The sequence below is a fragment of the Chelonoidis abingdonii genome, chromosome 9 (assembly GCF_003597395.2).
Source record: "Chelonoidis abingdonii isolate Lonesome George chromosome 9, CheloAbing_2.0, whole genome shotgun sequence".
NCBI classification, from domain to species: domain Eukaryota; kingdom Metazoa; phylum Chordata; order Testudines; family Testudinidae; genus Chelonoidis; species Chelonoidis abingdonii.
The window spans coordinates 80,272,583-80,295,606 of NC_133777.1; the positions used below are offsets into that span (position 1 = coordinate 80,272,583).

Here is a 23,024-nt window from a genome sequence, read left to right on the forward strand (position 1 = left end):
GGCACAGCGCCTGCTGCCTGCCCCCGCCCGGAGATGCCTGCGGCGGGACCTGCCGGACGGCGCCGAAGGGAGCAGCCCCGCGTGTGTCGGGGGGGCAGGGCGGCGGGCGGTGCTAGGCACGACCCCTCGCTGGTGCAGTCCCAGGGGAACAGGCGGGCCAGGCCTCGCCGGAGGGACGGGCTAAGGCCAAAGCTGCGGGCGGGTACAGGGCTGGGGAGCGCCCGTCTCGGGGGACGGAGGGGAGCTGGGGGCGCGTCGGGCGCCACAGCCTATGTACCGGGGGCCGGGGCCGGGCCCGCTGTGGCGCTCTCAGGCCCGGGCACCGGGTCGCCCCGTGAGGCGCGGGGCAGGACAGCGCTGTCGGGCCGTGTCGGAATCACGGCGCGAGGACGCGTCAGCAAAGCGCGGGAGGCTGTTGCTATGGGCCACCGGCCCCGCCCCGCCGGAGGGCGGAGTCAGCGCGGTGGCCCCGGAAGTAGTTCTCCGGTTGGGGGCGGGGCGCCAAGAGCGGAAGTGGTGCAGCGGCCGTAAGGAGGGGCGCAGGGTTCGGCTCCTCACTCCTGTGGCGGCTCCCGGTCTCTGGCTCCGCGCACCATGGGCACCCGCGACGACGAGTACGACTATCTCTTCAAAGGTAGGTGGGCGGGCGGGCCGCCAGCTCTGCCCCCAGCCCGCCGGGCTCCGGCGGCGCTGCCCTCGGGGAGGGGGGGAATCGCCTCCCAGGCCCTGCAACCCTCAGCACCGTCCGCAGCAGGGACAGCTCAGCCCGGAACATCTCCTGGGCAACGTCCCTTCGGGGCCTGCCTCTCCTCCCCCAGGCCTGGGTGGGTGTGCGGGGAGCAGCCCCCTCTTCTGGGCCAGCCTTGGGGCAGCGCACGATGCTCCAGGCTCTGGGCCAGGTCCTTGAATTGAAATATCACTGCCCGGGTGAAATCTGACTCCCCTGTAATACCTTCTGACCTAGCCTTACCCCCAACAAGTCTTGTCCCAGTCCAGATCTTGCTGGTAGTGGGTGGGGCGCCCCAGCCTTTGACTGAGAGGATGCCTTGAAGTGTATTCCGGAGGTTAGTTTTTTTTATAGTGAAGCAGTTTGTAAGCCACTTGCATCATTGCCACAAAGCAACGTCAAGGTCTCTGATTTTTCCCTTTTGTGGGACCGAGGAAATGGTTTGTAGAGATGCTTATTCGTGGTTTGATAGGGAAACACGTGATTTAATATATACATTTCAGTTTCTAAGTATAGTCAGACTATAAGACGGAGACCTGCTATCTGAAGCCCTCTGTTTTGGAGGGAGCCTTGTGTTGTCAGGATCTTACTATTGCCCAACGAAGGCAGAATAATGATCACCCAAGATAAAACTTCAGAAACCCTTTTAGATTTTCTGCACCTGTAGAGGGTGGGTTTTAAATATGGAGGTGTGAGTATTGCTATACTAGCTTTGTAGGGGATGGCTGTAGCTTTGGACAAGCATACTCTAAAATGACCAAATTAAAACTGCCACAAGATTTAGTTGTAATGTGAAACAGTCATCCTGGGCTGTGATCTTAGTTCAGGAGCAGCCTAGCACTGCACAAAGAGAGCAATCAATGTGCTAAATAAAATAAGTAGTGGATGTGCAGAGGGAGAGTAGAAGTCACTTCCTATTACAGTTTACAGATTAAGCAGTATTGTAAGGCAAACTATGCTTTTTTGGAGGGTTGACGTTGGCATCCTAAGCACAATTAGTTTCATGCAGTAGTAAGTATTGCATTACTTGCCTCATAGTATGCTGGATGGAGTTCTGGTCCAGTGGTTACTGTAACCATTATCTCACACCCACTGATCTCACTTCCTAAAGCTCCTGGAAGATTAAGGCAAAAATTCCTTGTTCTCCAGGGTCTAGGCAGATTCTTCTCATTTTGGTTCAACTGAGTTTTGTTAAAGATGCATCAGAATGTAGCAAATGGTCCGTTTAACATTTATCTTTCTGCCAAACGAAACAGCAGTTGTTGGAAATGTTCACAAGTAAGACATGCTGCAAAAGCACAGTGAAATGGTGATGGAGTATTTACTGACTTTAGAGTGAACACTTAAATTGCCTATTTTGAAAATATTTCAGATGTAACCACATGCTGTAATACTGTAGTCGAAATCTGCACATATTGAACACTGGATTTAAAATATGAGTGTGTACCTTGTTAATAGCAAAGGAGATCTGAAATGTTATTGTCATAACAGTAAGGATGGACCTTGAAAGGGAGAATGCAAAGGTTTTCTCCCCCTATATTTAACTGCAATAACTTAAGTAATCTTTTCTGTATGTTTTTCCATTTGGAAAGCAGTTTTTTACCATACTTTTCCCTAAGGACAACCATCTGTCAGGGTAAATGTGTATTACAACTAAACCCAAGTCAGGGAAAATGGTTACAACAGCAATTGTTACCTGGCAAGGTTACAATCCATTTCCCTTTTGCAGTGTAGAAAAGCCATCTTGGTGGTCATTAATTTGAGTACATCCAGTACTCTTGTCTTGGTTACTCTACTGTTTACACTGAATTATTAAACCACCATCCTAAAACACAAGCACTACAAAAATTGTATAAATTGGACATATTAAAGGATGTCTTTTGTATGAAAAGTTGCAAAAATAGTTTAAATTTATATAAACTGATAACTACTTTAATCCAAATGTTACATGTTTATCTCCAGAAGAAGGAAAAATGCAAGAAAATAAAGTGAGCATAAGGGAGGTCTTATGGATGAGGAGATTGTGTTCAATCTTCAACCTACCTTAAAGTAACAGGGGTGATATTTTCTGTTCCTGCTCTTCCTCGTCCTTCCCCAGTGGATTAAACACTCCTCTTCCCCTGTTTGTATAGGACCTACAGTGTTTGTTCTGCAGAGTCAGAGACTGACAACCTTATCTCCAAATCTGTGTTGATAATGCTGGCATGTTGGGTGTGGGCCAACCTACACTACAAGTGACAACTAGAGGAGCTGTTGCAATTTAGCTGTCTCCCCACTCTGTTGTTCAAGACTTGAGCATGGTTCAGTGGGACTTAAAATAAATGAGGTTTTGTCATTTCTGGCTGTCCCACTCCAATGTGTTGCCCTTCAGGTTCCTGTCTTTAGACTGCCTGAAAGACAGCAATGGCCAGAATACTCAGAGGCTGCCCTGCAGAAAGATCTGTGATCTCCAGTCACTTTTTTACTCTTATTTTAAGGGGGGAAAAATTGACAGCCATTGCCCTCTTATGACCCTATTTAGGATTAGATCTGAATTTATCAATATAATTTTTATACCCATGTTGTAGAACCAGCCTGTTATCTAAGCAGCAGATCACTCCTTAGATTAGAGTGTGCAAACTGTTGCCCACTGTGAGTTTATGTATTGGATTTGTTATACTAATCTTAAGATGACTTTGCTGCACATTGTCAATTACACCTTCTGTGAAACTTTTCCACGCTCATCCTGATCTTTCAGTTCTATAAACATCTTCTGTAGGTACTATTCCAACCAAAATGATAGTTCTGTATTTATGGAAATAAATTATCCAACTGGCTGGATGTTTCATTGAGTTACAGCTCAGTGAGCCAGCAAACTCACTTCCCCATTTCTGAATTTGGGCCTGACTGCACTGACAATCAGCTGACTGTTAGATATGCTTGACAGGAGGAGTTATTGCATCTTGCTCATTTTTCTCCAATTTAGATTATTAAATCAAAGAAGCTCTGTTAAAGCTGCACAAACCTGTTGGTCTGGGTTTCAGACTTTGCATTACTGTCTCATACTTGCTCTGTTTATGGAAAAACCTGTTGCATGAAAGCCACTGCTATTTAGAATGCTAGTAAACCCTATTTGGGCTTCTCACTACATCACAAGAAAATGCTTTCACTTGTAATGGAGGAAGTCTCATTGCTGCCTCTGATAAATGTAGAGAACAAGATTTGTATTTATTCATTTGTATTATAATATTACCTAGAGGCTCCAGCTGAGTTGTCTTACACAGAACAGTTTGTCCCTTACCCCAAAGTCCTCAGGTGTTAGTATAAGATGAGACAATTGGTTTTTAAACAGAGGGGGAGGGCACAAGATTAACAGTGAGAGGATAAACATAATGTGTTATCACTGCTTAACAACTGCCTAGCCACTGTAGAGAGGGCTTTGGGTTTTAAGGAGAGATTTGAAGGATAGTATGGTAACTTTTCAGACTCTTATAGAGTTCCTCACATATATAAGGGATATAAAGACCTAAAATATAGGAAAGGTTTGTTATTAGATATGGCTTTCTGTGGTGGGAACAAAAGCATAAATAATAAATCCAAGTGTTTTCAGAAGTGACCCTTCCGTGCTTGTAGATGTGTCCTAAACTTTATGATGTTGCAGTTGTATCCCACCCTAATCTTTGCAATTAGACAATGCACATTTGTAGTTATAGCTTCACCATTAATGTTTAGACTGGAGTCAAAGAATATAATTTCACTAGCTAGTTGAAACACTTGAGAAGATGGTTGCTTTTAAGTTTTAAGGCAAAGGTTAAACATGGGAACGCAGCTTTTGTCATGGGCTTTTCATCTTAATAGTTTGGTTTTCTTGCAGTCTAAGATGCTGAATTTATATACAGGTTTTGGACTTGTACAGAACACAATCTAGAGAATCTAATAACAAAATCAAACTACAATTTCTAAAGGAATTTCCTTTTGTTCACCAAAATACAGGACTTGCTATGGCAGTAGCAATAGTTAAACTACTAACATTTAGCTGAATTGTTGGTCTGTAAAGTGTTGTACAAGTGCTTAGTGTCATGCTAACACTAATTGCACTAGCTAAACATCAATCACATAAGAGCTACCTTATGATAGGATGGCCAACTATTAGAAATTGGAATCTCATTAATTTTTTTGATCTGCTAGATGGTGGACATGCTAGCTTTGGTGGTGTCACATGTTTAAAGGACCATGGCAAGAGTTTTAAGCCTGGTTTGATTTCTTTAATTGCCACTCACAAGAAAGCAGTTTCCTAAACTGTAAATAGATTTAGGCAATCAACAGTTCAGTTATTACAGTAGACTTCAAGTATAACAATTTCCCTCTCGCACAGTGGTTAACTATAAATATCCCCAAAGATCTGTTCACTTGGATGCTGTTTTCACAGAGATTCGGTCATCCTGAGGATAAAAACAAAGCCATATTTTTTTACCTTCATTCATAAGTAACAATCGGATAACAGCAACCTGGCAGGGGAGAGTGAACTCACAAAGGAGAAATGTTTTGCAATCAGACTAGATGACTAAAAATGAAGTGTCTCTATTGAAAACTGGGAAAACACTTGCCGAGGCTCCTTTTAAAAATACTGTATTCAGTTTGTTTGCTAGCAAAGAGTAATGAGCTGAACTGTTCAGTAAGAAAGTGGCTCTTGGGAAGCTGGGTTATGGAAGCACTCTGGGCCTCATTCTGCAGCTGTGAAGGCTGTGGCTGGTAGAGATGCCCAGACTTAATGCTCTATAAGCCTGAGTCATCTTGTAGCTTTTTTTTTTTTTAAATATACACCTTTTCTCCCATCTGCTTTCCCTGCCTTGATACGTCTCAGATCCCAATTGCCATATGCAGATATAGACTGCTCCAAAGTATAGGATGTAAGACAGTCCCAGACTAGTGACTGCTAATGCCCATGTCTACACTGAAAACTTCAAAGCGCTGTCAAAAGCAGCGCTTTGAAGTGCAAGTGTGGTCATGAGCGAGTACTGGGAGAGGGCTCTCCCAGCCTCCTGGTAATCCACCTCCATGAGGGGATTAGCTCCAAGCTCAGACTAGCGCTTTAAAGTGCTCGAACTTGCTGCACTCAGGGGGGTGATTTTTCACATCCTGAGTCAGCAAGTTAGAACGCTATAAAAATGTAAGCATAGATAAGGCCTCTGTCTCTCAACATGCCTTTTAATTTCTAATAATTCTCCTGGCTCTTCTGATCCCTCTCCAATTCATAACATCCTTCTCAAATTGTGGGGACTGGAACTGGATGCACTATTCCAGCAGCAGTTGCACCAGTGCCAAATGCTCTCTACTGCTACTTGAGATTCCCATACTTATGCATCCAAAAATTGCATTAGTCCTGTTGGTTACTGAGTTTTGCCAACAAAAGGAAAACTCTATGGTAAATTGTCAGGTGACACTGATACAATTAATACTCCTGAGGGAATTCTGTGCAAAAAAAATTTCTGCACACTATTTTAAAATTCTGCCAAGTTTACTTGTCAATAAACAAATGAGGCTCCACTGGCTGCACAAAGGTGGGAGATCAACCTGCATCCCCTCTCCCCCAGGACATGGACTCAACAGTGATGTTGCACCTGACCCAGACACAGTTCACTGGCTGGGCCTGCCTCAGAAACACCCTGGGGCCCTCCCCATCCCTGTCAAGAACACTGGGTGTGGGCAGGCAGGCTCAGCCCAGCAGGATCTAGGTGTGGAGTGAGAGGGTTTTGTGTGGGGCAGTCTGGGTGTGGGCGGCTCAGTGGGGATCTGGATGCACAGAGACTTGTTGGGAGGTGTCCGGATGCAAGTGGTTAGGCCTCAGTGGGGGTAGAGGGGTCTGGCTGTTGGAGGAGTCCAGGTGCATATGGGTGGGGCTTTGAGTGTGGGGGCTCAGTGGGGAGTGGGTCTGGGTGCAAGGGTGGGGATCCAGATCCAGGGGGATCTGGGTGCAGAGGGGTGGAGGTTGCTGGGGGGGTATCTGGGTATGGGGGCATCCAGATCCAGGGGGATCTGAGTGCACAGCCCCCCATATAGTGACTGCTCCCCCTGCAGCTAAGGAGCAATGGGGCAGGAAGTGGAACTGGGGGATCTGACCAATTCTGTAGTGGAAGTGTGTTCCTCCACCAGCCCAGCTGGGAATAGCTGCTGAGCCCGGTGGCAGGGTAGGAGCCATCAGCCGGGGCATCCCCAGCCCTGGGTTAGGGTTCAGGAGAGCCAGGTGTGGGTGGCTTGGTGTGGGAGTTCTGGGTGCATGGGGTGAGGCTCGGCTGGAGGTCTGGATGCATGGAGGGTGGGAGTCTGACCTGGCACCAGTCAGGGCATCTGCAGCCTCCCCACAGTGATTTACTTCTCAGCTGGCTGCTCTGGGCTCCCACAACCACTTGCCCACGCTGCTGTGGATGGGCATGTGACCACTCTTGTGGCTTCCCTTTGCTTCTGGGTCAGAAAGACATCTGCAAATTCTGCATGTGCAGGATGGAGAAGAATTCCCCCAGGAGTAAATTAAATAGACTTGTCTCTTGCACCTGGGTTGTTATATTTCTGCATCTCCTATGTTAGCAAAATCAGCTATGGGATCACAACTGAAATGTGACAATATTGAGCTGTCATTCTTGATTAAAAGCCAGATTCTGTCTGTATCAAATGTGGACGTCACAAGCCTAATAAACTACCCGATCGCTAAACAAATGGTTAACCGAGACTTTGTGCTGCGTACAGCTTCTGGAGCATGGCTAGCTTCTTGCTGAGTCAGCTGGCAGAGGAAACCAGAAAGATGTTTTCATGAAGGTCTCCCTCTAAGGCCATTCTTGATGCTAATGTATGTGTTGCTTTTTGTGGCAAGGGGGGAGTTCAGAAGATGTGTCACTGGTGCGATGGCCTGTATAATAAAAGAAAAATCCTCTTACCAGTGTTGCTTTTTGAATTTTTTTAAATTAGGCACAGAAGACTCAGAAGCAGTGGACAGTAACTGGGAAGGCTGTCACATTAAGCTGCAGCTGTGCTCTCTGCAGACTTAGAACTCAGCCTAGGCTTGGTTTTTAATACTTGAGCTGGGTTTAATTCTACTCTTCTTATACCTTGAAAGAGTGAGAGTATTTCAGAAGGCATCCTCAACGTACTTGTGCTGGAATACCTCCATTTTAATGCTAAATCTGAGGTGCTATGAGCAAATAGTGCAGACTTTAAAAACAAAAGCTGCCCAGCAAAATCACCTGCCATGCAATTGTGCGCTCTCCTTTGCTGTTGCTGGCATTGACTCATTCCCAGCTGGAAGGTGATCTGCCTTTCTTCTCTAGGCCCTTATTTATCCTGTTTATTTTCCCTGTTATCAGTGCAGTGTTTTATCACTGTCAGGACATAGGACTATGCTGGTAGGCTGTTGTGAATCAAAGGAGTGGCATGGCTAGAGTTTGAATGTGTCACATCCACTCTGTTGTGAGCCCTTAGATTATACCCAAACCTATACCTTTAACCTCAACAGCACAGCCTGCTTCAAATAACCTTCACAAGATCATCACTTTTTCCAGGAATTGGAGTTTGGACCTGCTGCCAGTGTCCCTTCTTCTGGAAATGTATCCATAGCTGAATCCCCAAACCATAGCTGGGGTGAGGTTTGTGGTGTAGTCCTAAGGGGTCAGGTTCCTGGGTCTGGATGAGCTGGATTTAATCAGCAAGTGAAGTGGTGGGGGCTCTAATATCTTTCTGCTCCACTCATTCTGGACCTGGGCAAAGGCTAAAATAGCTCAGGTATGATGGACTGCTCTAATTTTTACACTGGCTAAGGCAGCATCCTAAAGCAAATTCTACCAGCAGAGGACTGCTGAATGTGTTGGGTTGTGGCTTTGCTTGCACCCTACCAGGCTCAAGAAGGTGACAAAGCTGACTGACCATGTTGGTTTTTTGCATCCCAGGGATTCCCTTGGTGTTAGGAATCCCTGACTTTCCCCTTGAGGAAACTTGAGGTTCCCTGCCAAAAGACACAAAGGAGATCTAGTTGAGGGCCAGGATCTGGTCCACAGGACTCTTATTTCAGAAACACAACTGGCAAGCTCCAGCTGACTTTACTCCAAGGATTGCCTTGATGTGAAATTCAAGTTGTTGGCCCTTATGAGGTGCTCAGTTACAACTCATTACCCTAATAAGTAGCTGGATAACTATGGAGTATTTTACTACTCTGTGGGAGATTAAGATTTGAGTTAAACAATGGTAAAAAGACCCTGTTCAAATGGTGCTGGATTTGGTATCTCCACTTGTTTGGAAGCGTGGAGAATATTTGAGCAGTTACATTTGCTGCCTTCTTTTGCCAACATCTCCATGTAAAAAGTAAATGTTTGTGCATAAAGCAAATCATAAATTGCTTGGAGTATATTTGCAGTGATGTGCAATTCTGATGACACTTGTCTTGTCTTTAGTTGTACTTATTGGAGACTCTGGTGTGGGCAAAAGTAACCTCCTTTCTCGATTCACTCGCAATGAGTTTAACTTGGAAAGCAAAAGCACTATTGGAGTGGAATTTGCGACAAGAAGCATTCAAGTTGATGGCAAGACAATAAAGGCGCAGATATGGGACACAGCAGGACAGGAACGATACCGAGCTATAACATCAGCGTAAGTGATAAGTACAGTGTCTATTTTTACTAGAACTAGTGTTTGGTTTCAGTTTTCTCCTGAATCTGAGAGAAATTAGAACTCAATCCTTTGTGCCATAATGAATGCTGGAAAACATCTCCCTGTAAAATGGTTAAACCTGAGACTGGTAAAAGCATGGTATTTTGTAAACAAACTTACTGAATTCTAATGTCCTTGGCATCTGGATAATTTTTACTCCTGAAACCTATCTTCAATGTTATACATTTCTATTAAAAATTCTGAACTTGATTGATTTAGCCCCGTTCAGATACACTCAGTGTATGGGGCTATTTTAATATTGGTGAGAGGAAATGGGATATTTGGGATCTTACCAGATGTGTCTAAGATATGGATGGAAGTCTGGAGTAACAGTCTTGAACCAAAGCAAACCCCAGGTTCTTTAGCTAGTCTCTGACCAAGTCATCTTACTTGTCTGCTTCTCTGTCCATCTGTAAGTGGCAATATTACTTCCTCACTGTGCAGGGCCAGATTAACTCTCCCGTGGGCCTGGGGCTGTTAGATTTTTTGGGGGCCCCTGAGGGGGTGCACGTTTTGGTCAGGAGGCACATACCTCGAGTGGTGCCTGGTTGGGGCAGCAGGGCTAAGGCAGGATCCCTGCCTGCCCTGGCTCCATGCTGTTCTGCTCCCTGAGGTGGTGGCATGTCTGGCCCGTAGGCAGAGGGGCCAGGCCAGGCCAATCTGCAAGGTGCAAGCTGCCCGTGCCCACAGGTGCTGCCCCTGCAACTGGGGGCAGGGGCGGTGCACAGAGATTCCCTGAATGTCCCTCACCCTAGGGGCTGCAGGAGCACATCAGCAAGCCAGTGCTCACAGCTCTGGGCTTGCGGGGAGGGCACTGAGGCTCAGGGACCAGCCCACAGCATGGAGACTTGCCATGAGCAGGATGAAAAGAAGCAACGGGCTGCATCGGGCCTGCGGGGTCCCCCTTATCTGCAGCCCCTAAAGCTCCTGCGTTAATCCAGCCCTGCCACTGTGTAAAGAGCTTGGAGACCCAGCTAACTATTTATCAAATTCCTTTTTTTTGTACTTTGAGGTTTTATCGTAAAAGCAGAAACCCTAATAATGCTATAGTGGACACCACTAGTACCCATGCAGCAGCCTTAGCTAATTGGAATAACTGTCTGGCTTAAAGTGGAAGGTAACTGAGAACAAAATGAACTTGGGTGTGCTTATTCTAAGATGGGATTGTCAAATAGCACAGTCAGCCAGATCTGATTCACCTTCTGTTAAGGCACAGAGGAAGACTGTTTGAATCATGTTGTTTGCTGCTGATTCAAGAATACATGTCTGCCCACAGGTACTACCGTGGGGCTGTTGGGGCTTTGTTGGTTTATGACATTGCCAAGCACCTTACCTATGAAAACGTGGAGCGATGGTTGAAAGAACTGAGAGATCACGCTGACAGTAACATTGTCATTATGTTGGTGGGTAATAAGAGTGATTTGCGTCATCTGCGTGCAGTCCCTACAGATGAGGCCAGAGCTTTTGCAGGTTAGTGGATTAAATATAGTTTGTTGATGGTAACCCCTCTCTGGGGATTCGAATTCTTTTGCAGCCAAATACAGGCAGGCTTTTAAAGAACAAAGGAGCGAGTTGTTACTTGCCCTCTCAGCCCACTGTTAACACACTTCCCCATAGATATCAGAGCTTTTCTCTCAGCAAGTAGCCTAATGGCACCAATACTGATGCCATTCCTTGGATCAGCCAGAGGCATGTGTGCTGTGACAACATCCATTTAAACCAAGATACAGCATCTCATGTGTTCCTGAGCTTTAACACTCTCAGGGATGCTAAGATCCTAAGTCTCTTGTGTAGTAGCACTGCCAATCCCTCCAACCTGCCTTTATTTCATCGGTGGCATGTGAACCACTGGCTGGGTGAGGCTATCCCCCAGCCCCACCCCTTCCACACACCCCACAGGAGTCCAGAGGGTCTAACCCCCCTCCCCCACCATAACTGCCAGCCTCCAGCTCAGGCTTGCATCCCCAGCCCTGAAGCACCAGGAGAGTGTGTGCTGCTAAGCAGGATGGGGGAGGGCCAGAGAATGGGAAGGGCCACACCTGGCTGTTTGGGGGAGGCTGCCTATGATACCCACTGCCCATGCTTTATTTAGCTTTTACAACTGTAGACACAGAAGTGAAGGCAGCAAATAGACGGACATGGACTGTTCAACTTGGTTTTGAGTACCCCCAGCAGGTACCAAACTCAGCTAGTAAGGCCCTGTCATGAAATGAGAGCTGTCTCTCCGACTCATTGACTTTAAGGCCAGAAGGGACTATTGTGATCATCTCAGTAACATGCAATTAAATTCTAGGGTCAGTCATTGCCATCTTCATAAATAACAAGTTTCAGGCCAAGTTTCTTTTGTGCTAGAATATGGATTTGGGTTCCCTTCATTAGTAAGTTAGTCACTGAATTATGCAGGTCCTTGCACACAGCTTGTGGCCAAGTGAGGATGTTTGCATGCAAATAAGATGACATCAGAAACTGCATTTTTTTGGACTCAAAATCCCTGAGGATCATTCCTCTTTGACACAGGGGGCAGCTTTGAGATGCTTGCAAGGGGGTTCCCCCTTTCATGTAACACTTAACATCCAAACTTGAGGTTGAGAGAGTGGAAGAAACCACAACATGGAAATCAAACATAAAAGAACTAAACCTGACTCCTTGCCTCTCCCCACACTCTGAGTGATCATTCATTGCTTGAGGTGACTCACACTTCAGTGCTCTGGTGACACTGAAGTGAAGTTCCATAATATCTTGGGGGGAAGAGGGGTTAGAGTTTGGATACCAAGCTCTCCTTAACATGACACTGGAACACCCCAGTCTTACTGCTTCAGAAAAGGCACTACCTCGTTCAAGAAGTTACATCACAGTGCTGCTGTGGCAGGGCGGAGGTATGGGACTAGCTGAGGAGTAATCCTAGAAGCCCCCCTTGCTCCCCCAGTGTGTGGAAGTACTATAAAGCAGTGTCTCTCAACCTTTCCACACTACTATAGGCCTTTCAAGAGTCTGATTTGTCATGTAAACCGAAGTTTCACCTCACTTAAACTTCCAAAATCAGGCATAAAAATACAAGAGTGTCTCAGTTCACTATTACTGAAAAGTGCTGACTCATTTTTACAATATAATTATTAAAAAACTGGACTATAAATATTGTACATACTTTTCAGTGTATAGTATACATAGCAATATCAGCAAATCAGTTTCTGAAATGTTAGTTTGTACAGGCTTCGCTAGAGCTTTTTATGTAGCCTGTTATAAAGCTAGGCAAATATCTAGATGAGTTGATGTAGCTCTCGGAAGACATCTGAGTACCCCCAGGGGTACACATACCCCTGGTTGAGAACCACTGCTGTAAAGTCTCACTAGCACATACTGGAGTAGATTGGTGCCTAAAACATGCAGCATGTGAGAGTGTTGTTACTGGCAGTGGGTATTCATGGCAAGTGGCCATCCTAGTGTCCCCTCATGGCATGGGGAGGCCCTGCAGGCATGGTTCCCTCAGCTACCTCTCTTCTGGAGTTGAGAAATAAACCACCCTCATCCAGAGTCTTTAAACAATATTCCCTACTTTTGGGGTCTAATTTATTTAGTTGTAATAAAGAGAGCTTCCCTTTAGGTGCAGGGGTCCCCAGCCTCCTCCTTGGTACAGGAGCCCACAGGCCAACAAGTGGGGCTGTGCTCATTAATTCAGGACAGGTGTGGTCTCTAACTAGTTCTTCCACAGCTGGCCCTTCTTACCTGAGTGCTTTTCTCCCTGGGTTTGAAGAGCTTCCTAAGCAGTGACTGTCTCCTGGTGGGGTGTGTCACTGCTTTCAGAGAAGAGGCAGAATAAATACAGCCCTCTTTCCCAGAGCTAGTCCTGGTTGGTTGGAAGAGCAGGGAGCCTTGCCCCACCCTCTTGACAAGGCTCCTGGCCCATGACCCTTAAAGGAACAGTAGCACACATTTTCCACAAAGTATTCGCCCCATAGCTGCCTCTGCCATTTTCTTAATCCCTTGAGTACCTCAGAACTGCCCAGATCTCCCAGCAGGGCCATGCTACAGAACAAGGCTTGGCTGACCCCCTAGGCTGTACTGTCCTTAAGGGGACAGACTACCCCCATTATATACACTTCTATATCCGTTCACAAGGATAACTTCTATATCTGTTCACAACACAGACTGCAATAAATCCAGTCTCTGGCACAGGAGGAGTGCTTGATGAGAATCACTTGTGTGATGCCTGCATTGTAATTTACGATCTCTTTCTGCCCACACAGAAAAGAATGGCTTGTCATTTATTGAGACATCTGCTTTAGACTCTACGAATGTGGAAGCTGCTTTCCAGACTATTCTGACAGGTGAGCCTTGTAGTGCTTTGTGCGGTGTGTCTGTGTGCTGCTGAGGGGAGGAACTGCAGATTGCATGCAACTTTGCCATTTAAACATGCAATTTTCCCTAGATGTAGAGACCACAGGCCAGACTTTCTAGCCTGCTGGTTACAGCATTAGCCTAGGACTTCTGAGACCTGGGTTCAATTTGCTGCTCTGTCACAGACTTCCTGTGTGATCTTGGGCAAGTCACTTAACCCCTCTGCGCCACAACTGCCCGCCTGTCAACAACGTAGAGAGCCGCACTACCTTACCTCACATGAGGGTTGTGAGGGTAAATACCTTAAAGATTGTGAGGCACTCAGATATTATGGTGCTGCGGCCAGGCAGGTACATTAGATGGCCTCTGCTCTGCACAAGCAGTACACAGTGGCTGGAAACTGGCCATATCTGGAATTTCCAGCAGGCATAGCCAGCTTGAACCCCACCTCCTGCAGTCCATGACATAGTAGGGTAAGAGGAGCCATGGCTGCCTGCAGCATGTCCGACAGTTCCCTAGTTGATTGCTCCTTGTGGGCTATAGCCAGTCAGTGCAAATTAGAACAGCCCAGAGGGCCCTCTAAACTGCTAGAATCTACAGAAGACCAGGACTGGAGTAGAACCAACCGCAGCATCAGAGAGCTCCAGCCAGCTCCTCTGTGGTGCCCCTGCAACTGTATTCAGCAGTGAGTCTAGCCCAGGGGTTCTCAAATAGGGTCTGAACCCCCCAGGGGGTCGCAGGCTATCAGTCTCCACCCCCAACCCTGTTTGCCTCTAGCATTTATAATGGTGTTAAATATATAAACAATATGTTTTTAATTTATGAAGGGGGGTTGCACTCAGAGGTTTACTGTGTCAAAGGGGTCACCAGTACAAAATTTTGAGAACCACTGATCTAGCCTATATACCTTTGCATCTATCCTGTGCCTGGCTGGCTGCCTTGGTCTGGTAGGAGTGCAGTCCTACTTCTAAAATATACCTGTCTCTGTATTGTTCAGCTCCCACCCAATCTCCATTCCTGTTCTAGCAGGCACTAGTCTATGTTTGAATGTATTCTTATCTGGAAGATGCCCATGATAGGCCAGAGAACTTAATACTTTGTATCTTTAAAATGCACTGAAGAGGGCCAGACTGTCAGCAGCTATATTAGAATGTGAAAATGTAGGAGGAGAACTTGCATGCAATCATTCAGTATTCATGAATTACCTTGGAGATGACTTTTGAGGCAGGACAATTACTTATTGCAATTGATCTTGTCTGAGCTTACGTCTGTTGTATGAACAATGAAGCAGTCCTTGCTGACTCCTAGGTAGTTTGCATGTTTTGCCAAGAACAGACAGAGATTTGTTAAACAAGGGAAGTACCCAAAGTGTCAGGATTTTCTGAGAATGCTACATGTTTGAGACAGATTCTCTTCTTCATGAATTTCCTGTTGAATAGAACACTTAATTATTACTGCAATTGAAATTGCATTTTTAATGTTTCTTGGAGGCTCTTGAAAGGCTTTTTTAAACCCCAAATCCCTCAGCATCCCTGTATAGTACATAAGTGTACCCATTTTACAGACAGGTGATTGGAGGCCCAAGGAGGTTAATTGACTTGCTCAGGTCCATGTAGAGCTGGGGGCGGAGCTGGGATTAGCATGCAGGAGTCCTGATTCCTAGTTTCTGCTCTAACCACTGTTTGTGGCTCCTTTGTTAAAAAACATCAGATCAGTCAGTGGTGATTGCTATGAATACTACAATTAAGGCTGAAGAGTAAACTCCATAAAACTGGACAACACAAGAAGCATTATCAACCTGCATATCTCTCTGCTGAGTATCTGCTGATGCTATTTCTGGGTGTGGGGCAGGGGAGTGATTGATGTGTAATAAGTGCACAGCATTAGACAGGTGCTAGCAAGCTTGTTGGAATTCCTATCTTCTCCATCCATTTCCATTTCAGGCAGTCTGCAAGGTTCAGCCTGAGGCATGCCCATTTTGCACAAGGGGTTTGGGAGAAGCAGTCTCTCTAACTGTCCTCCAAGTCCCAGCAACCACATACCTTTGCCATCTCCCAGGGTCATGTACATTTCAGCATGTGATCAGAATGTATGTCAGAGTGTGTATTTATGGATGTATTCTACACTTCAGACCGAATAGCTTCTCTTCAGCTACGCTGCCTGCAGCATCTTGACTGGTAGGGGTAAAGACCCTTGGCACAGGTGTTAATATTTAGCTTATTAGTTCAGCTCTGGCAGTGCAAAGGAAACAGAAATCTGGAAATCTGCCAGGTAGAATGCTGCATACATTGGTTTCTTCCAAAGCTGTCAAATTCTGTATAACTCAAACTCATCATGAGATTGCCCCAAGTGTATCGCTGCACTGTGCTGTTCCATAAAGGCATTTACTGAGGCAAAAAGTTTGTTGTTTGCACCAGGCTGCTGTCTTAGCTACTACACACAGCTGGGTGACAGACTAATATATTGCTAATGCCATGGGGAAGCAATTTACCTCTTGGGCAATAGCTAGATGAATGAAGCTTGTTTTCAAAGCAGCCTATACTAGCTTGTTTCATCAGTATCTCTTATGCCAAAGTTGTTTTGGATTATAGTTAGTGAACGTTCTATTTCCGTGCTTAATTTCCTTTATGAGGTGCATTGTGTAAGCGGAGAATAAGTGAATCAAATCCTGCCCTCACTGGCTTCTGGAAGGTTTGGTTGCTGCTCAACAAATGTAGATGTTCCCTGCATGTTGTGGTGACAGTGCTTTAGATAAAGAATTGTCGGGCATGCAGATGGTGTTCCTGTTCAGGGGGAGTTGGATCATGTTTGAGGAAACACTTCTACTGATTAGAGAGCATGTGGCTTGTTCTAGCTGAGCTCCTGTGTCAGGGAGATAAAGTAGATATATTAGCAGCAGGTTGCCTCCATCCACACTTCAACTGGTGTGTGAAGGATGAATGTTCTTCCAGTAAACTTCTTGATAACACTTGTCATAGCTGGCTCTTTCCAGCCAAAACCTACTAACGATTACGGGGGTTTACTTCAAGTGTGTGAAATTCACCCAGCCCCTGCTTGCTCTGCACAATTTACTCTTGGCAAAGGTTATGTCCCTGACACCTCTACAAATAGGGTGTTTGAGGGTGAAGCATTTCTTATTCTTCTACAAAGCAAATCAGATCGGAGCCATAATAAGTCTAAAACCCAACAGGCTAATAACCAATGTGACTCACACACAAGTGGAGACTCTGAATGTTCCTTCATGTCCCCAGCGTTAGCAGTGCTGGAACCGCACTGTAAACAGGCTGCGGCTGCTGTTTTCCACATCTAGTTGCTTATGCAACCCTGCACAGAGCTGGTCTGACGTGGTGTTTCAAAGTACTGGCAGCCAGGCTGTAGTTGGGCTCCCAGCCCTGCTAACTGCACTTCAGCTGAACTTATAGCGGGAGCCGTTTCTCTGGAATGTGTCGGACCAGCAAGGCCGACTTCAGGGTTCTCCAGCACCCGAAGAACAGTGTCATTCACAGCCTTTCATTTTTGTTAAAAGCAGCTTTAAATGTTAGGGTTCATGGGTATGGGAAGGGTGACTCCCCTGGTGTTATGGTAGCTTATACGTGTGCACGTACTGCACCCCGACTGCAGGCGGAGGGGGGAAGGCCCTTTCTTAGCCTAGTTGCTCATGATGGGGGGGTAGCTGGAGTAGAAGCTCATACCCAGTGAGCGCCCAGCTTGGGGCAGGGTTCAGCTGCTCAGGAGTACAGGTTTTGGACTGTTAACAAATTGGGCAGTGTCTGTCCTTCTGCAGCCAAAGCAGATGATCCAAATGGCCTTGTTAACAAGGCAACATTTAGACCTCGAGGAGCCTGATTCCCATGGCACTGCTGTACACTGCTCTGGCAATGCATGGGGGCCTTACAGCGAGTATTTGTTACAACTACAGCCACTGTAAAATCCTCTGCACAGCCAAAGCAATGGACTGTGGCCTTAGTGTAAATGGAAATCTGCTCTCAAATGTGTGACATGCTGTCTGCCCCCGAATCAACCTCTGTCTTGCAGCTCTGTCCTTCCTCTGGGGCTGCCTTCTCACCTAGCGATTTGTAATGTTACTTCTCTGGGGGGTTCCCACCAGTGACAAACGATCTGGGGATTTTCCTGTTACAGAGCTTGGAGTGCTTAAAAATGAGGGCAATGTAGCAGTGGCCTAAGCAGGCCCTGTGCAAGGTTCCCCCTAGATCAGTGTTTCCCAAACTTGGGACAGCCCGGCCCACCAGGGGCTTTCCCTAAAGAAGCAGCGTCCCAAGTTTGGGAAACACTGCTCTAGAGCAAGGTCACTTGCCCAGCCCTGTTGCAGTGCAAGGCCTCTTCTGAGCAGAGATTGCCAATTACAGTGACCTATGCTACTTAATAGGGACTTGAATTTTGTTATTACTGAATGGAGTGTAAAGTACTAATCTCTCTCTCCTCCCGCATATCTTCACTAGTGTGGAATCCTTAGGGACTGCCTAGTTGTATAGCGTAGGCCTGCATACGTTGATAATCTTCATGTAGGCCTCAGCCTCTGCTGCTGATGCCACAGGATAATGCCTTGAGGCAGGCAGGCGGTAGATATCACATGGCAGACCAGTGTAAATTTCAGCATCCAAAGGAGGAATCAGCAGTGCAGTAGTCTGTGAAATTCCATCCAATTCTTGGGTAGTGGTGGTGAGAGAGCTTGAACCTTGTAGGATATGGGGACATGAAAACAGAAGCTTCTCTTTTGTAAGTTGCAAATCTTTGTTCGCAGCTGTGGAACAGGATGGGTGTGATGTCTAATGTTACAGGACTGTTAGTGATAATGCAGTGGAGTGTGTGCTCGGGAATGGTCCTTCATGGAAAATACTGTTTTCGAGCTTGATGTCTGCAGAGGTTATCCACTGCTGAAGTGCTGCTGGTGAGTTATAACTATAAAGGCCGCAGCAGTCACTTGTTCTTAAATAGTAATAGGTCAGATTCTGCCCTTGGACATGCACAGGAAACTCTGATGTCAGTAGGAGCTGTGTGATGGTAAACCTTGGCCTGAAGATCTTGGTGCCTGAGGCGCTCCGATTCCATCTCACCCGACTCAGCAGTACTTCAGGGTGAAATGCCCTGATGCATGATGAGCTGCATGTGTTTTCTAAAGAAGAATTTTCAAGTGTTCCATGGGAGATGATATGGTGTGTGGGTTTTTGGCTTGTAGAACAGACTTTGTATGGTGCATAAACTCAGCACGTAGGCCCTTAGAATTGCTGTCTCTGCAATCCTGGGGACTTAAGTGCTGGAGACCTGTTGGAGGAATGTGTGTGTTTCATTGATGTTCACCCCATTTACAGCCTGAATTTGCTCCTATGCACAAGAGACCATTAATGCTATTTCAGGCTGCTTTGGAAAGACATGACAAACTTTAGTAATTCTGAAACCAGAAACCCTATTCCTTTCAGTATAGCAACTGCTGGGTTTGCTTATATCAACAGTTCACGGGTGTAGCCAGCCGTGTCAAACTGAGATGATCCTAACAGGTTCTTCCTCTTGTATTTAGTGAGGTGTAGGATGTGTCAGTTCTGAATCCCCAACTTGCTGCTCTTCTCTGAACGAATGTGCCACTGGCAGATACTGATGTTTTCTTTGTATTCTCAACAAGCCTTGTGCACTGGGCTCATGTGATCTTGTCCAGTTGCCCTGCTAGTCAGCATTCAGATGGCTGTATGCACTTGTGCTGTCTGAACTTCAGGTCTGACTTGCCTGTTCGGTCCCTTGGTGACTGCATTTGCTGGGGTTTAACTTCGTTCACACCTTGTTCAAAACGCTGCCCTTTCCCTGCACCTTTATCCCAGTCCCATTTGCTGGAAGACCTCTTTCTAGCACACTTCCTATAGCTACAGCAGCAGACACAGAGCTGTGTGTATTCAGCCCTTAGCAGCAAATGTTAAGACTTATCTGCACGTTTGCTCAATTTGCTTGTGTTGAAATGTCCGGTTGTTCAATTCTAAGCAGTTGATTGCTCAGATTCTGAACAAATGCTACTCTCTAGTGGAAGAAATATTTCTTGGTTTGGGGTTAAATAAGGTGCCAGTCAGGCAATAATTGTTGTACTGATAACTGACTGGGACACTCCAAGAGAACTTGGATCACAGCTTTCTGTGCAGCGAGGGATATTTGCTGAGCTATACTTTACTCTTTCCTCTGGGGGCAGAATGAGGAAAAAGTGTTAATGTCTTGTGCTCCAGCCCTCTGTACTTATATGGAACTCTTGGTATACTGCATAGTGTGGAGCAGCAGCTTGCCGGGTGGAGGAGTTCATTTATTTTCACCCCCTCCCCAGAAGAACAGTTCCCCTGGCTGTAGCAGAGGGTGAGGCAGTACCAACTGGCATACTTCACTCTCGTTTGAAATCAGGGTAGCTTTGGACTGAGCTCAAAAAACTTTTCTGCTTACCTAAGAAAAGCTTGGAAGGGGACTGTAGTTTTGAATAAGAATTTGCAAGTCTCTCTCATTTACTCCTCCATTTTGAGGCAAGTAGTAAGTTTCCTTGCTAAAGCCAGCTGCCTGCCCACGGTCATACTGTCCTTTCTTTCTCTTTGAGCATTTGAGATGCACTCACTACAGCTGCAGAAATGCTTAATGCCCGTGGTCTGCACTCACTAACTCCAGGACATTTTGAGGTGAGACTTCAAATCAAAGTATGTGCTGCACCTCTGAGGCTTTAGGAATGGAACAAGAATTTGAGCTGAGCTTTCCATTTCAAGCTTTATTTTCTTTCAGTTTGGAGTCCAAATTTTGGCTGTAGATTTAAAGTCCGATCTTTGCTGTTCGGACATGGAGTACTTTCTGTTTAGATTCATGACACACAACCTGGGGAAAGTTACAGAAACAAGGCCTGTCCCATAATCTGGACACCTCTACCTAATTTTTTACAATCTAAGACTGCTTCTCCCAACAGCAAATACATAAGACAGGCCTGAAGGTCTTTTGGAGCAGAGGAGCAACTGCCTCTCTCAGCCCTCTCCAAAAGGTGGGAATGTAGCAGCCAACCAGCTCCATTCAGTCATGCTAGCATCTCCAGATGTATCCACAGCCTTACGATCATCAGGAGCAAAAGCCATATACAGCTCTTAAAAACTAGCATGGGCATTTTAGTCTCCCGTAGCCTAATTCTCTTGCTAGCATGTTCTGGCTGCAAAATCGCTCTCTTCAAGGAAGGTAACAACAAAAGCAAAGGTGTAGGGAACGATAAGTAGTCTTGTAAAAAGCAAATGAGCCTTTGCCACAGGATAGTGGAAATGTGGTGGTACAGATGAACTGATTGTGAAGATACCTATATGATGTAACCTACACAGCTGTGCTGCTCATTTTGTTACAAAGTATTGACAAACTTTGCTGGTTTATATATAAAGTCCAGCAGATGCTAAACTTGAGTAACTTATTGGTGTTGCTGTGATTGAAAATATGTGCATAGTAACTGGTTCCTGTTCTCATTTTGCAGAGATCTATCGTATTGTTTCTCAAAAGCAAATGTCAGACAGACGTGAAAATGATATGTCTCCAAGCAACAATGTGGTTCCCATCCATGTCCCACCAACCACTGAAAACAAACCAAAGATGCAGTGCTGTCAGAATATATAATTTTCTTCTTTCCTAAAAGGCTGTGTATATTCCCCAGGTCCAAGATTTAAATATATTTGTAATTCTTGTGGTTACTACTTTGTGTTCAATTACTTCCTCTTGTTATTCCTTCTGATCTTTTTCATGTCTTACCACTTTGATTTTAGTGTTAAAATTATTATTGCTTCCAAATGGCTGCAGCATTTTCACAACTCTGACTCGCCGGACTTGGTTTAATAAATTGTTTCAAATTCTAACTGATTACTTCCCAATATGATGACCACCAGTTGTGTTACTGAATGTCATTTTGTAATACAGCTCAGAAATGTTAATTCTGACCTTCCCAAAACATTACTGTCAATGTTGGTGAATATTTCTGGGCTATTTAAATGAGATCATCTTTCCCCACTCCAGCTGTTCGTCTTGCATCCAAAAATTGCTCTTAAATGCAATTTTACAGTAAAGCTAAATGTTTGTTACATCTTGAAGTGGTCAAGGTATGTGGGTTTTTATTACTAAATACTATGGCAAAAACAATTCTTGTTTTGCAGCTAAGCTGCAGACTTCACTATGTGCAATGGTGCTCTTGAGTTCTAATTACTGTGCAAATGAGGTCATCATGGAGGAAGTGCTGCTGGGAGGCTGAAAGGGGAGATACAGGTAGGAGCTCATTCAAGGTGCCTCTTCTGAAATAAGACAAAGCAACATGAGCTAAGTAACAGATTTGCTTTTTTCTCTAATATTGGAACTTGCAGCACTGTGTGGTGCCCGGGAATTGGACTCCATGGTACAGGCAGTGTAAGAGGATGAGAAAGTTCTTCCTTTCCACAATGAGTAGAAAACTTGAGGGATACTGTATCATGTACCCAGAGTTTGCTTATATTAGCAAATGGTTAATGCTGGGGTCACCAACTTCTGTGATGTCTAAAGAATTTATGAAGGACTCCTGTAACAGTGGCGCCACTCACTGGTTAGTATAATCTGGAATAGTTTTCTTATTGAAAGTGTGTGCAGCTAACAGACTGATTTCAGTACAAGTCAGTCCATCAGCAGTTGACAGACTGAGGGATAAGGTTGTGAACTGTGCCTTCTGTCACTACACTTTTCAAAGTACTGCATAATATTCTCTCATCTCCAAACTGTCCACTGAATGGTTTGAGTTATTGGCACTTAATCTCCTATAGTACTTAAAAAGCTATGAAAAACGATTGGAGTGGGGTGGGTGGGAGGAGAGACATTCCTCAGACGCTGATACAATCAACCTGGAAAATCTGTATGTGGGCATGCACAAATTGCTGCATTTATTAGTTAACCTTTCTGTCGTGCAGTGCTCATGATGTGTAAGGCACACGGAAGGCATTGCTGTAGGCAGTTTTTTTTTTTTTTTTTTTATCCATTTCTCCTATTGGTGTATCAGTTCTGAAGAAACTATTGGATCTGTTTGTAAATTACTTTGTATTTTATGCACGTTCTGTAACTTGATTTTTTTTAAATATTGATTTAAAATACAGTCATGATAATAAAGAATTACAGAGGACTACTCCATATATTGTCATGGGTACTTTTTTGGGAACTGGAATTTGTCTTGGCAAAATGATGGGTTGCCTTTCAGGGTACATGTTATGTATGCAACTAAGGCTGTGCATTGTAATGGAAGAATGCCCAAGGGTACAATTGGAGTTCACCTAAA

At 45.4% G+C, this 23,024-nt stretch overlaps 1 protein-coding gene across 1 annotated transcript; it reads left to right on the top strand.

Moving 5' to 3' along the window:
• Window positions 1-480: 480 nt before the first annotated feature.
• On the top strand, window positions 481-22,879 carry RAB11A (RAB11A, member RAS oncogene family). Its single transcript, XM_032766051.2, has 5 exons — window positions 481-634; window positions 9,145-9,340; window positions 10,677-10,870; window positions 13,645-13,725; window positions 21,216-22,879. The coding sequence occupies exons 1-5, from the start codon at window positions 595-597 to the stop codon at window positions 21,353-21,355; spliced, it is 651 nt and encodes a 216-aa protein (XP_032621942.1). The 5' UTR covers window positions 481-594; the 3' UTR covers window positions 21,356-22,879.
• Window positions 22,880-23,024: the final 145 nt, after the last annotated feature.

What these genes read in the sequence shown, in the direction of transcription:
- RAB11A (XM_032766051.2), top strand. Translation starts at nt 595, where the DNA reads ATGGGCACCCGCGACGACGAGTACGACTATCTCTTCAAAG. An exon ending in GTACGACTATCTCTTCAAAG is followed by an intron (nt 635 to 9,144) that starts GTAGGTGGGCGG and finishes TCTTGTCTTTAG; the next exon opens with TTGTACTTATTGGAGACTCT. An exon ending in TACCGAGCTATAACATCAGC is followed by an intron (nt 9,341 to 10,676) that starts GTAAGTGATAAG and finishes GTCTGCCCACAG; the next exon opens with GTACTACCGTGGGGCTGTTG.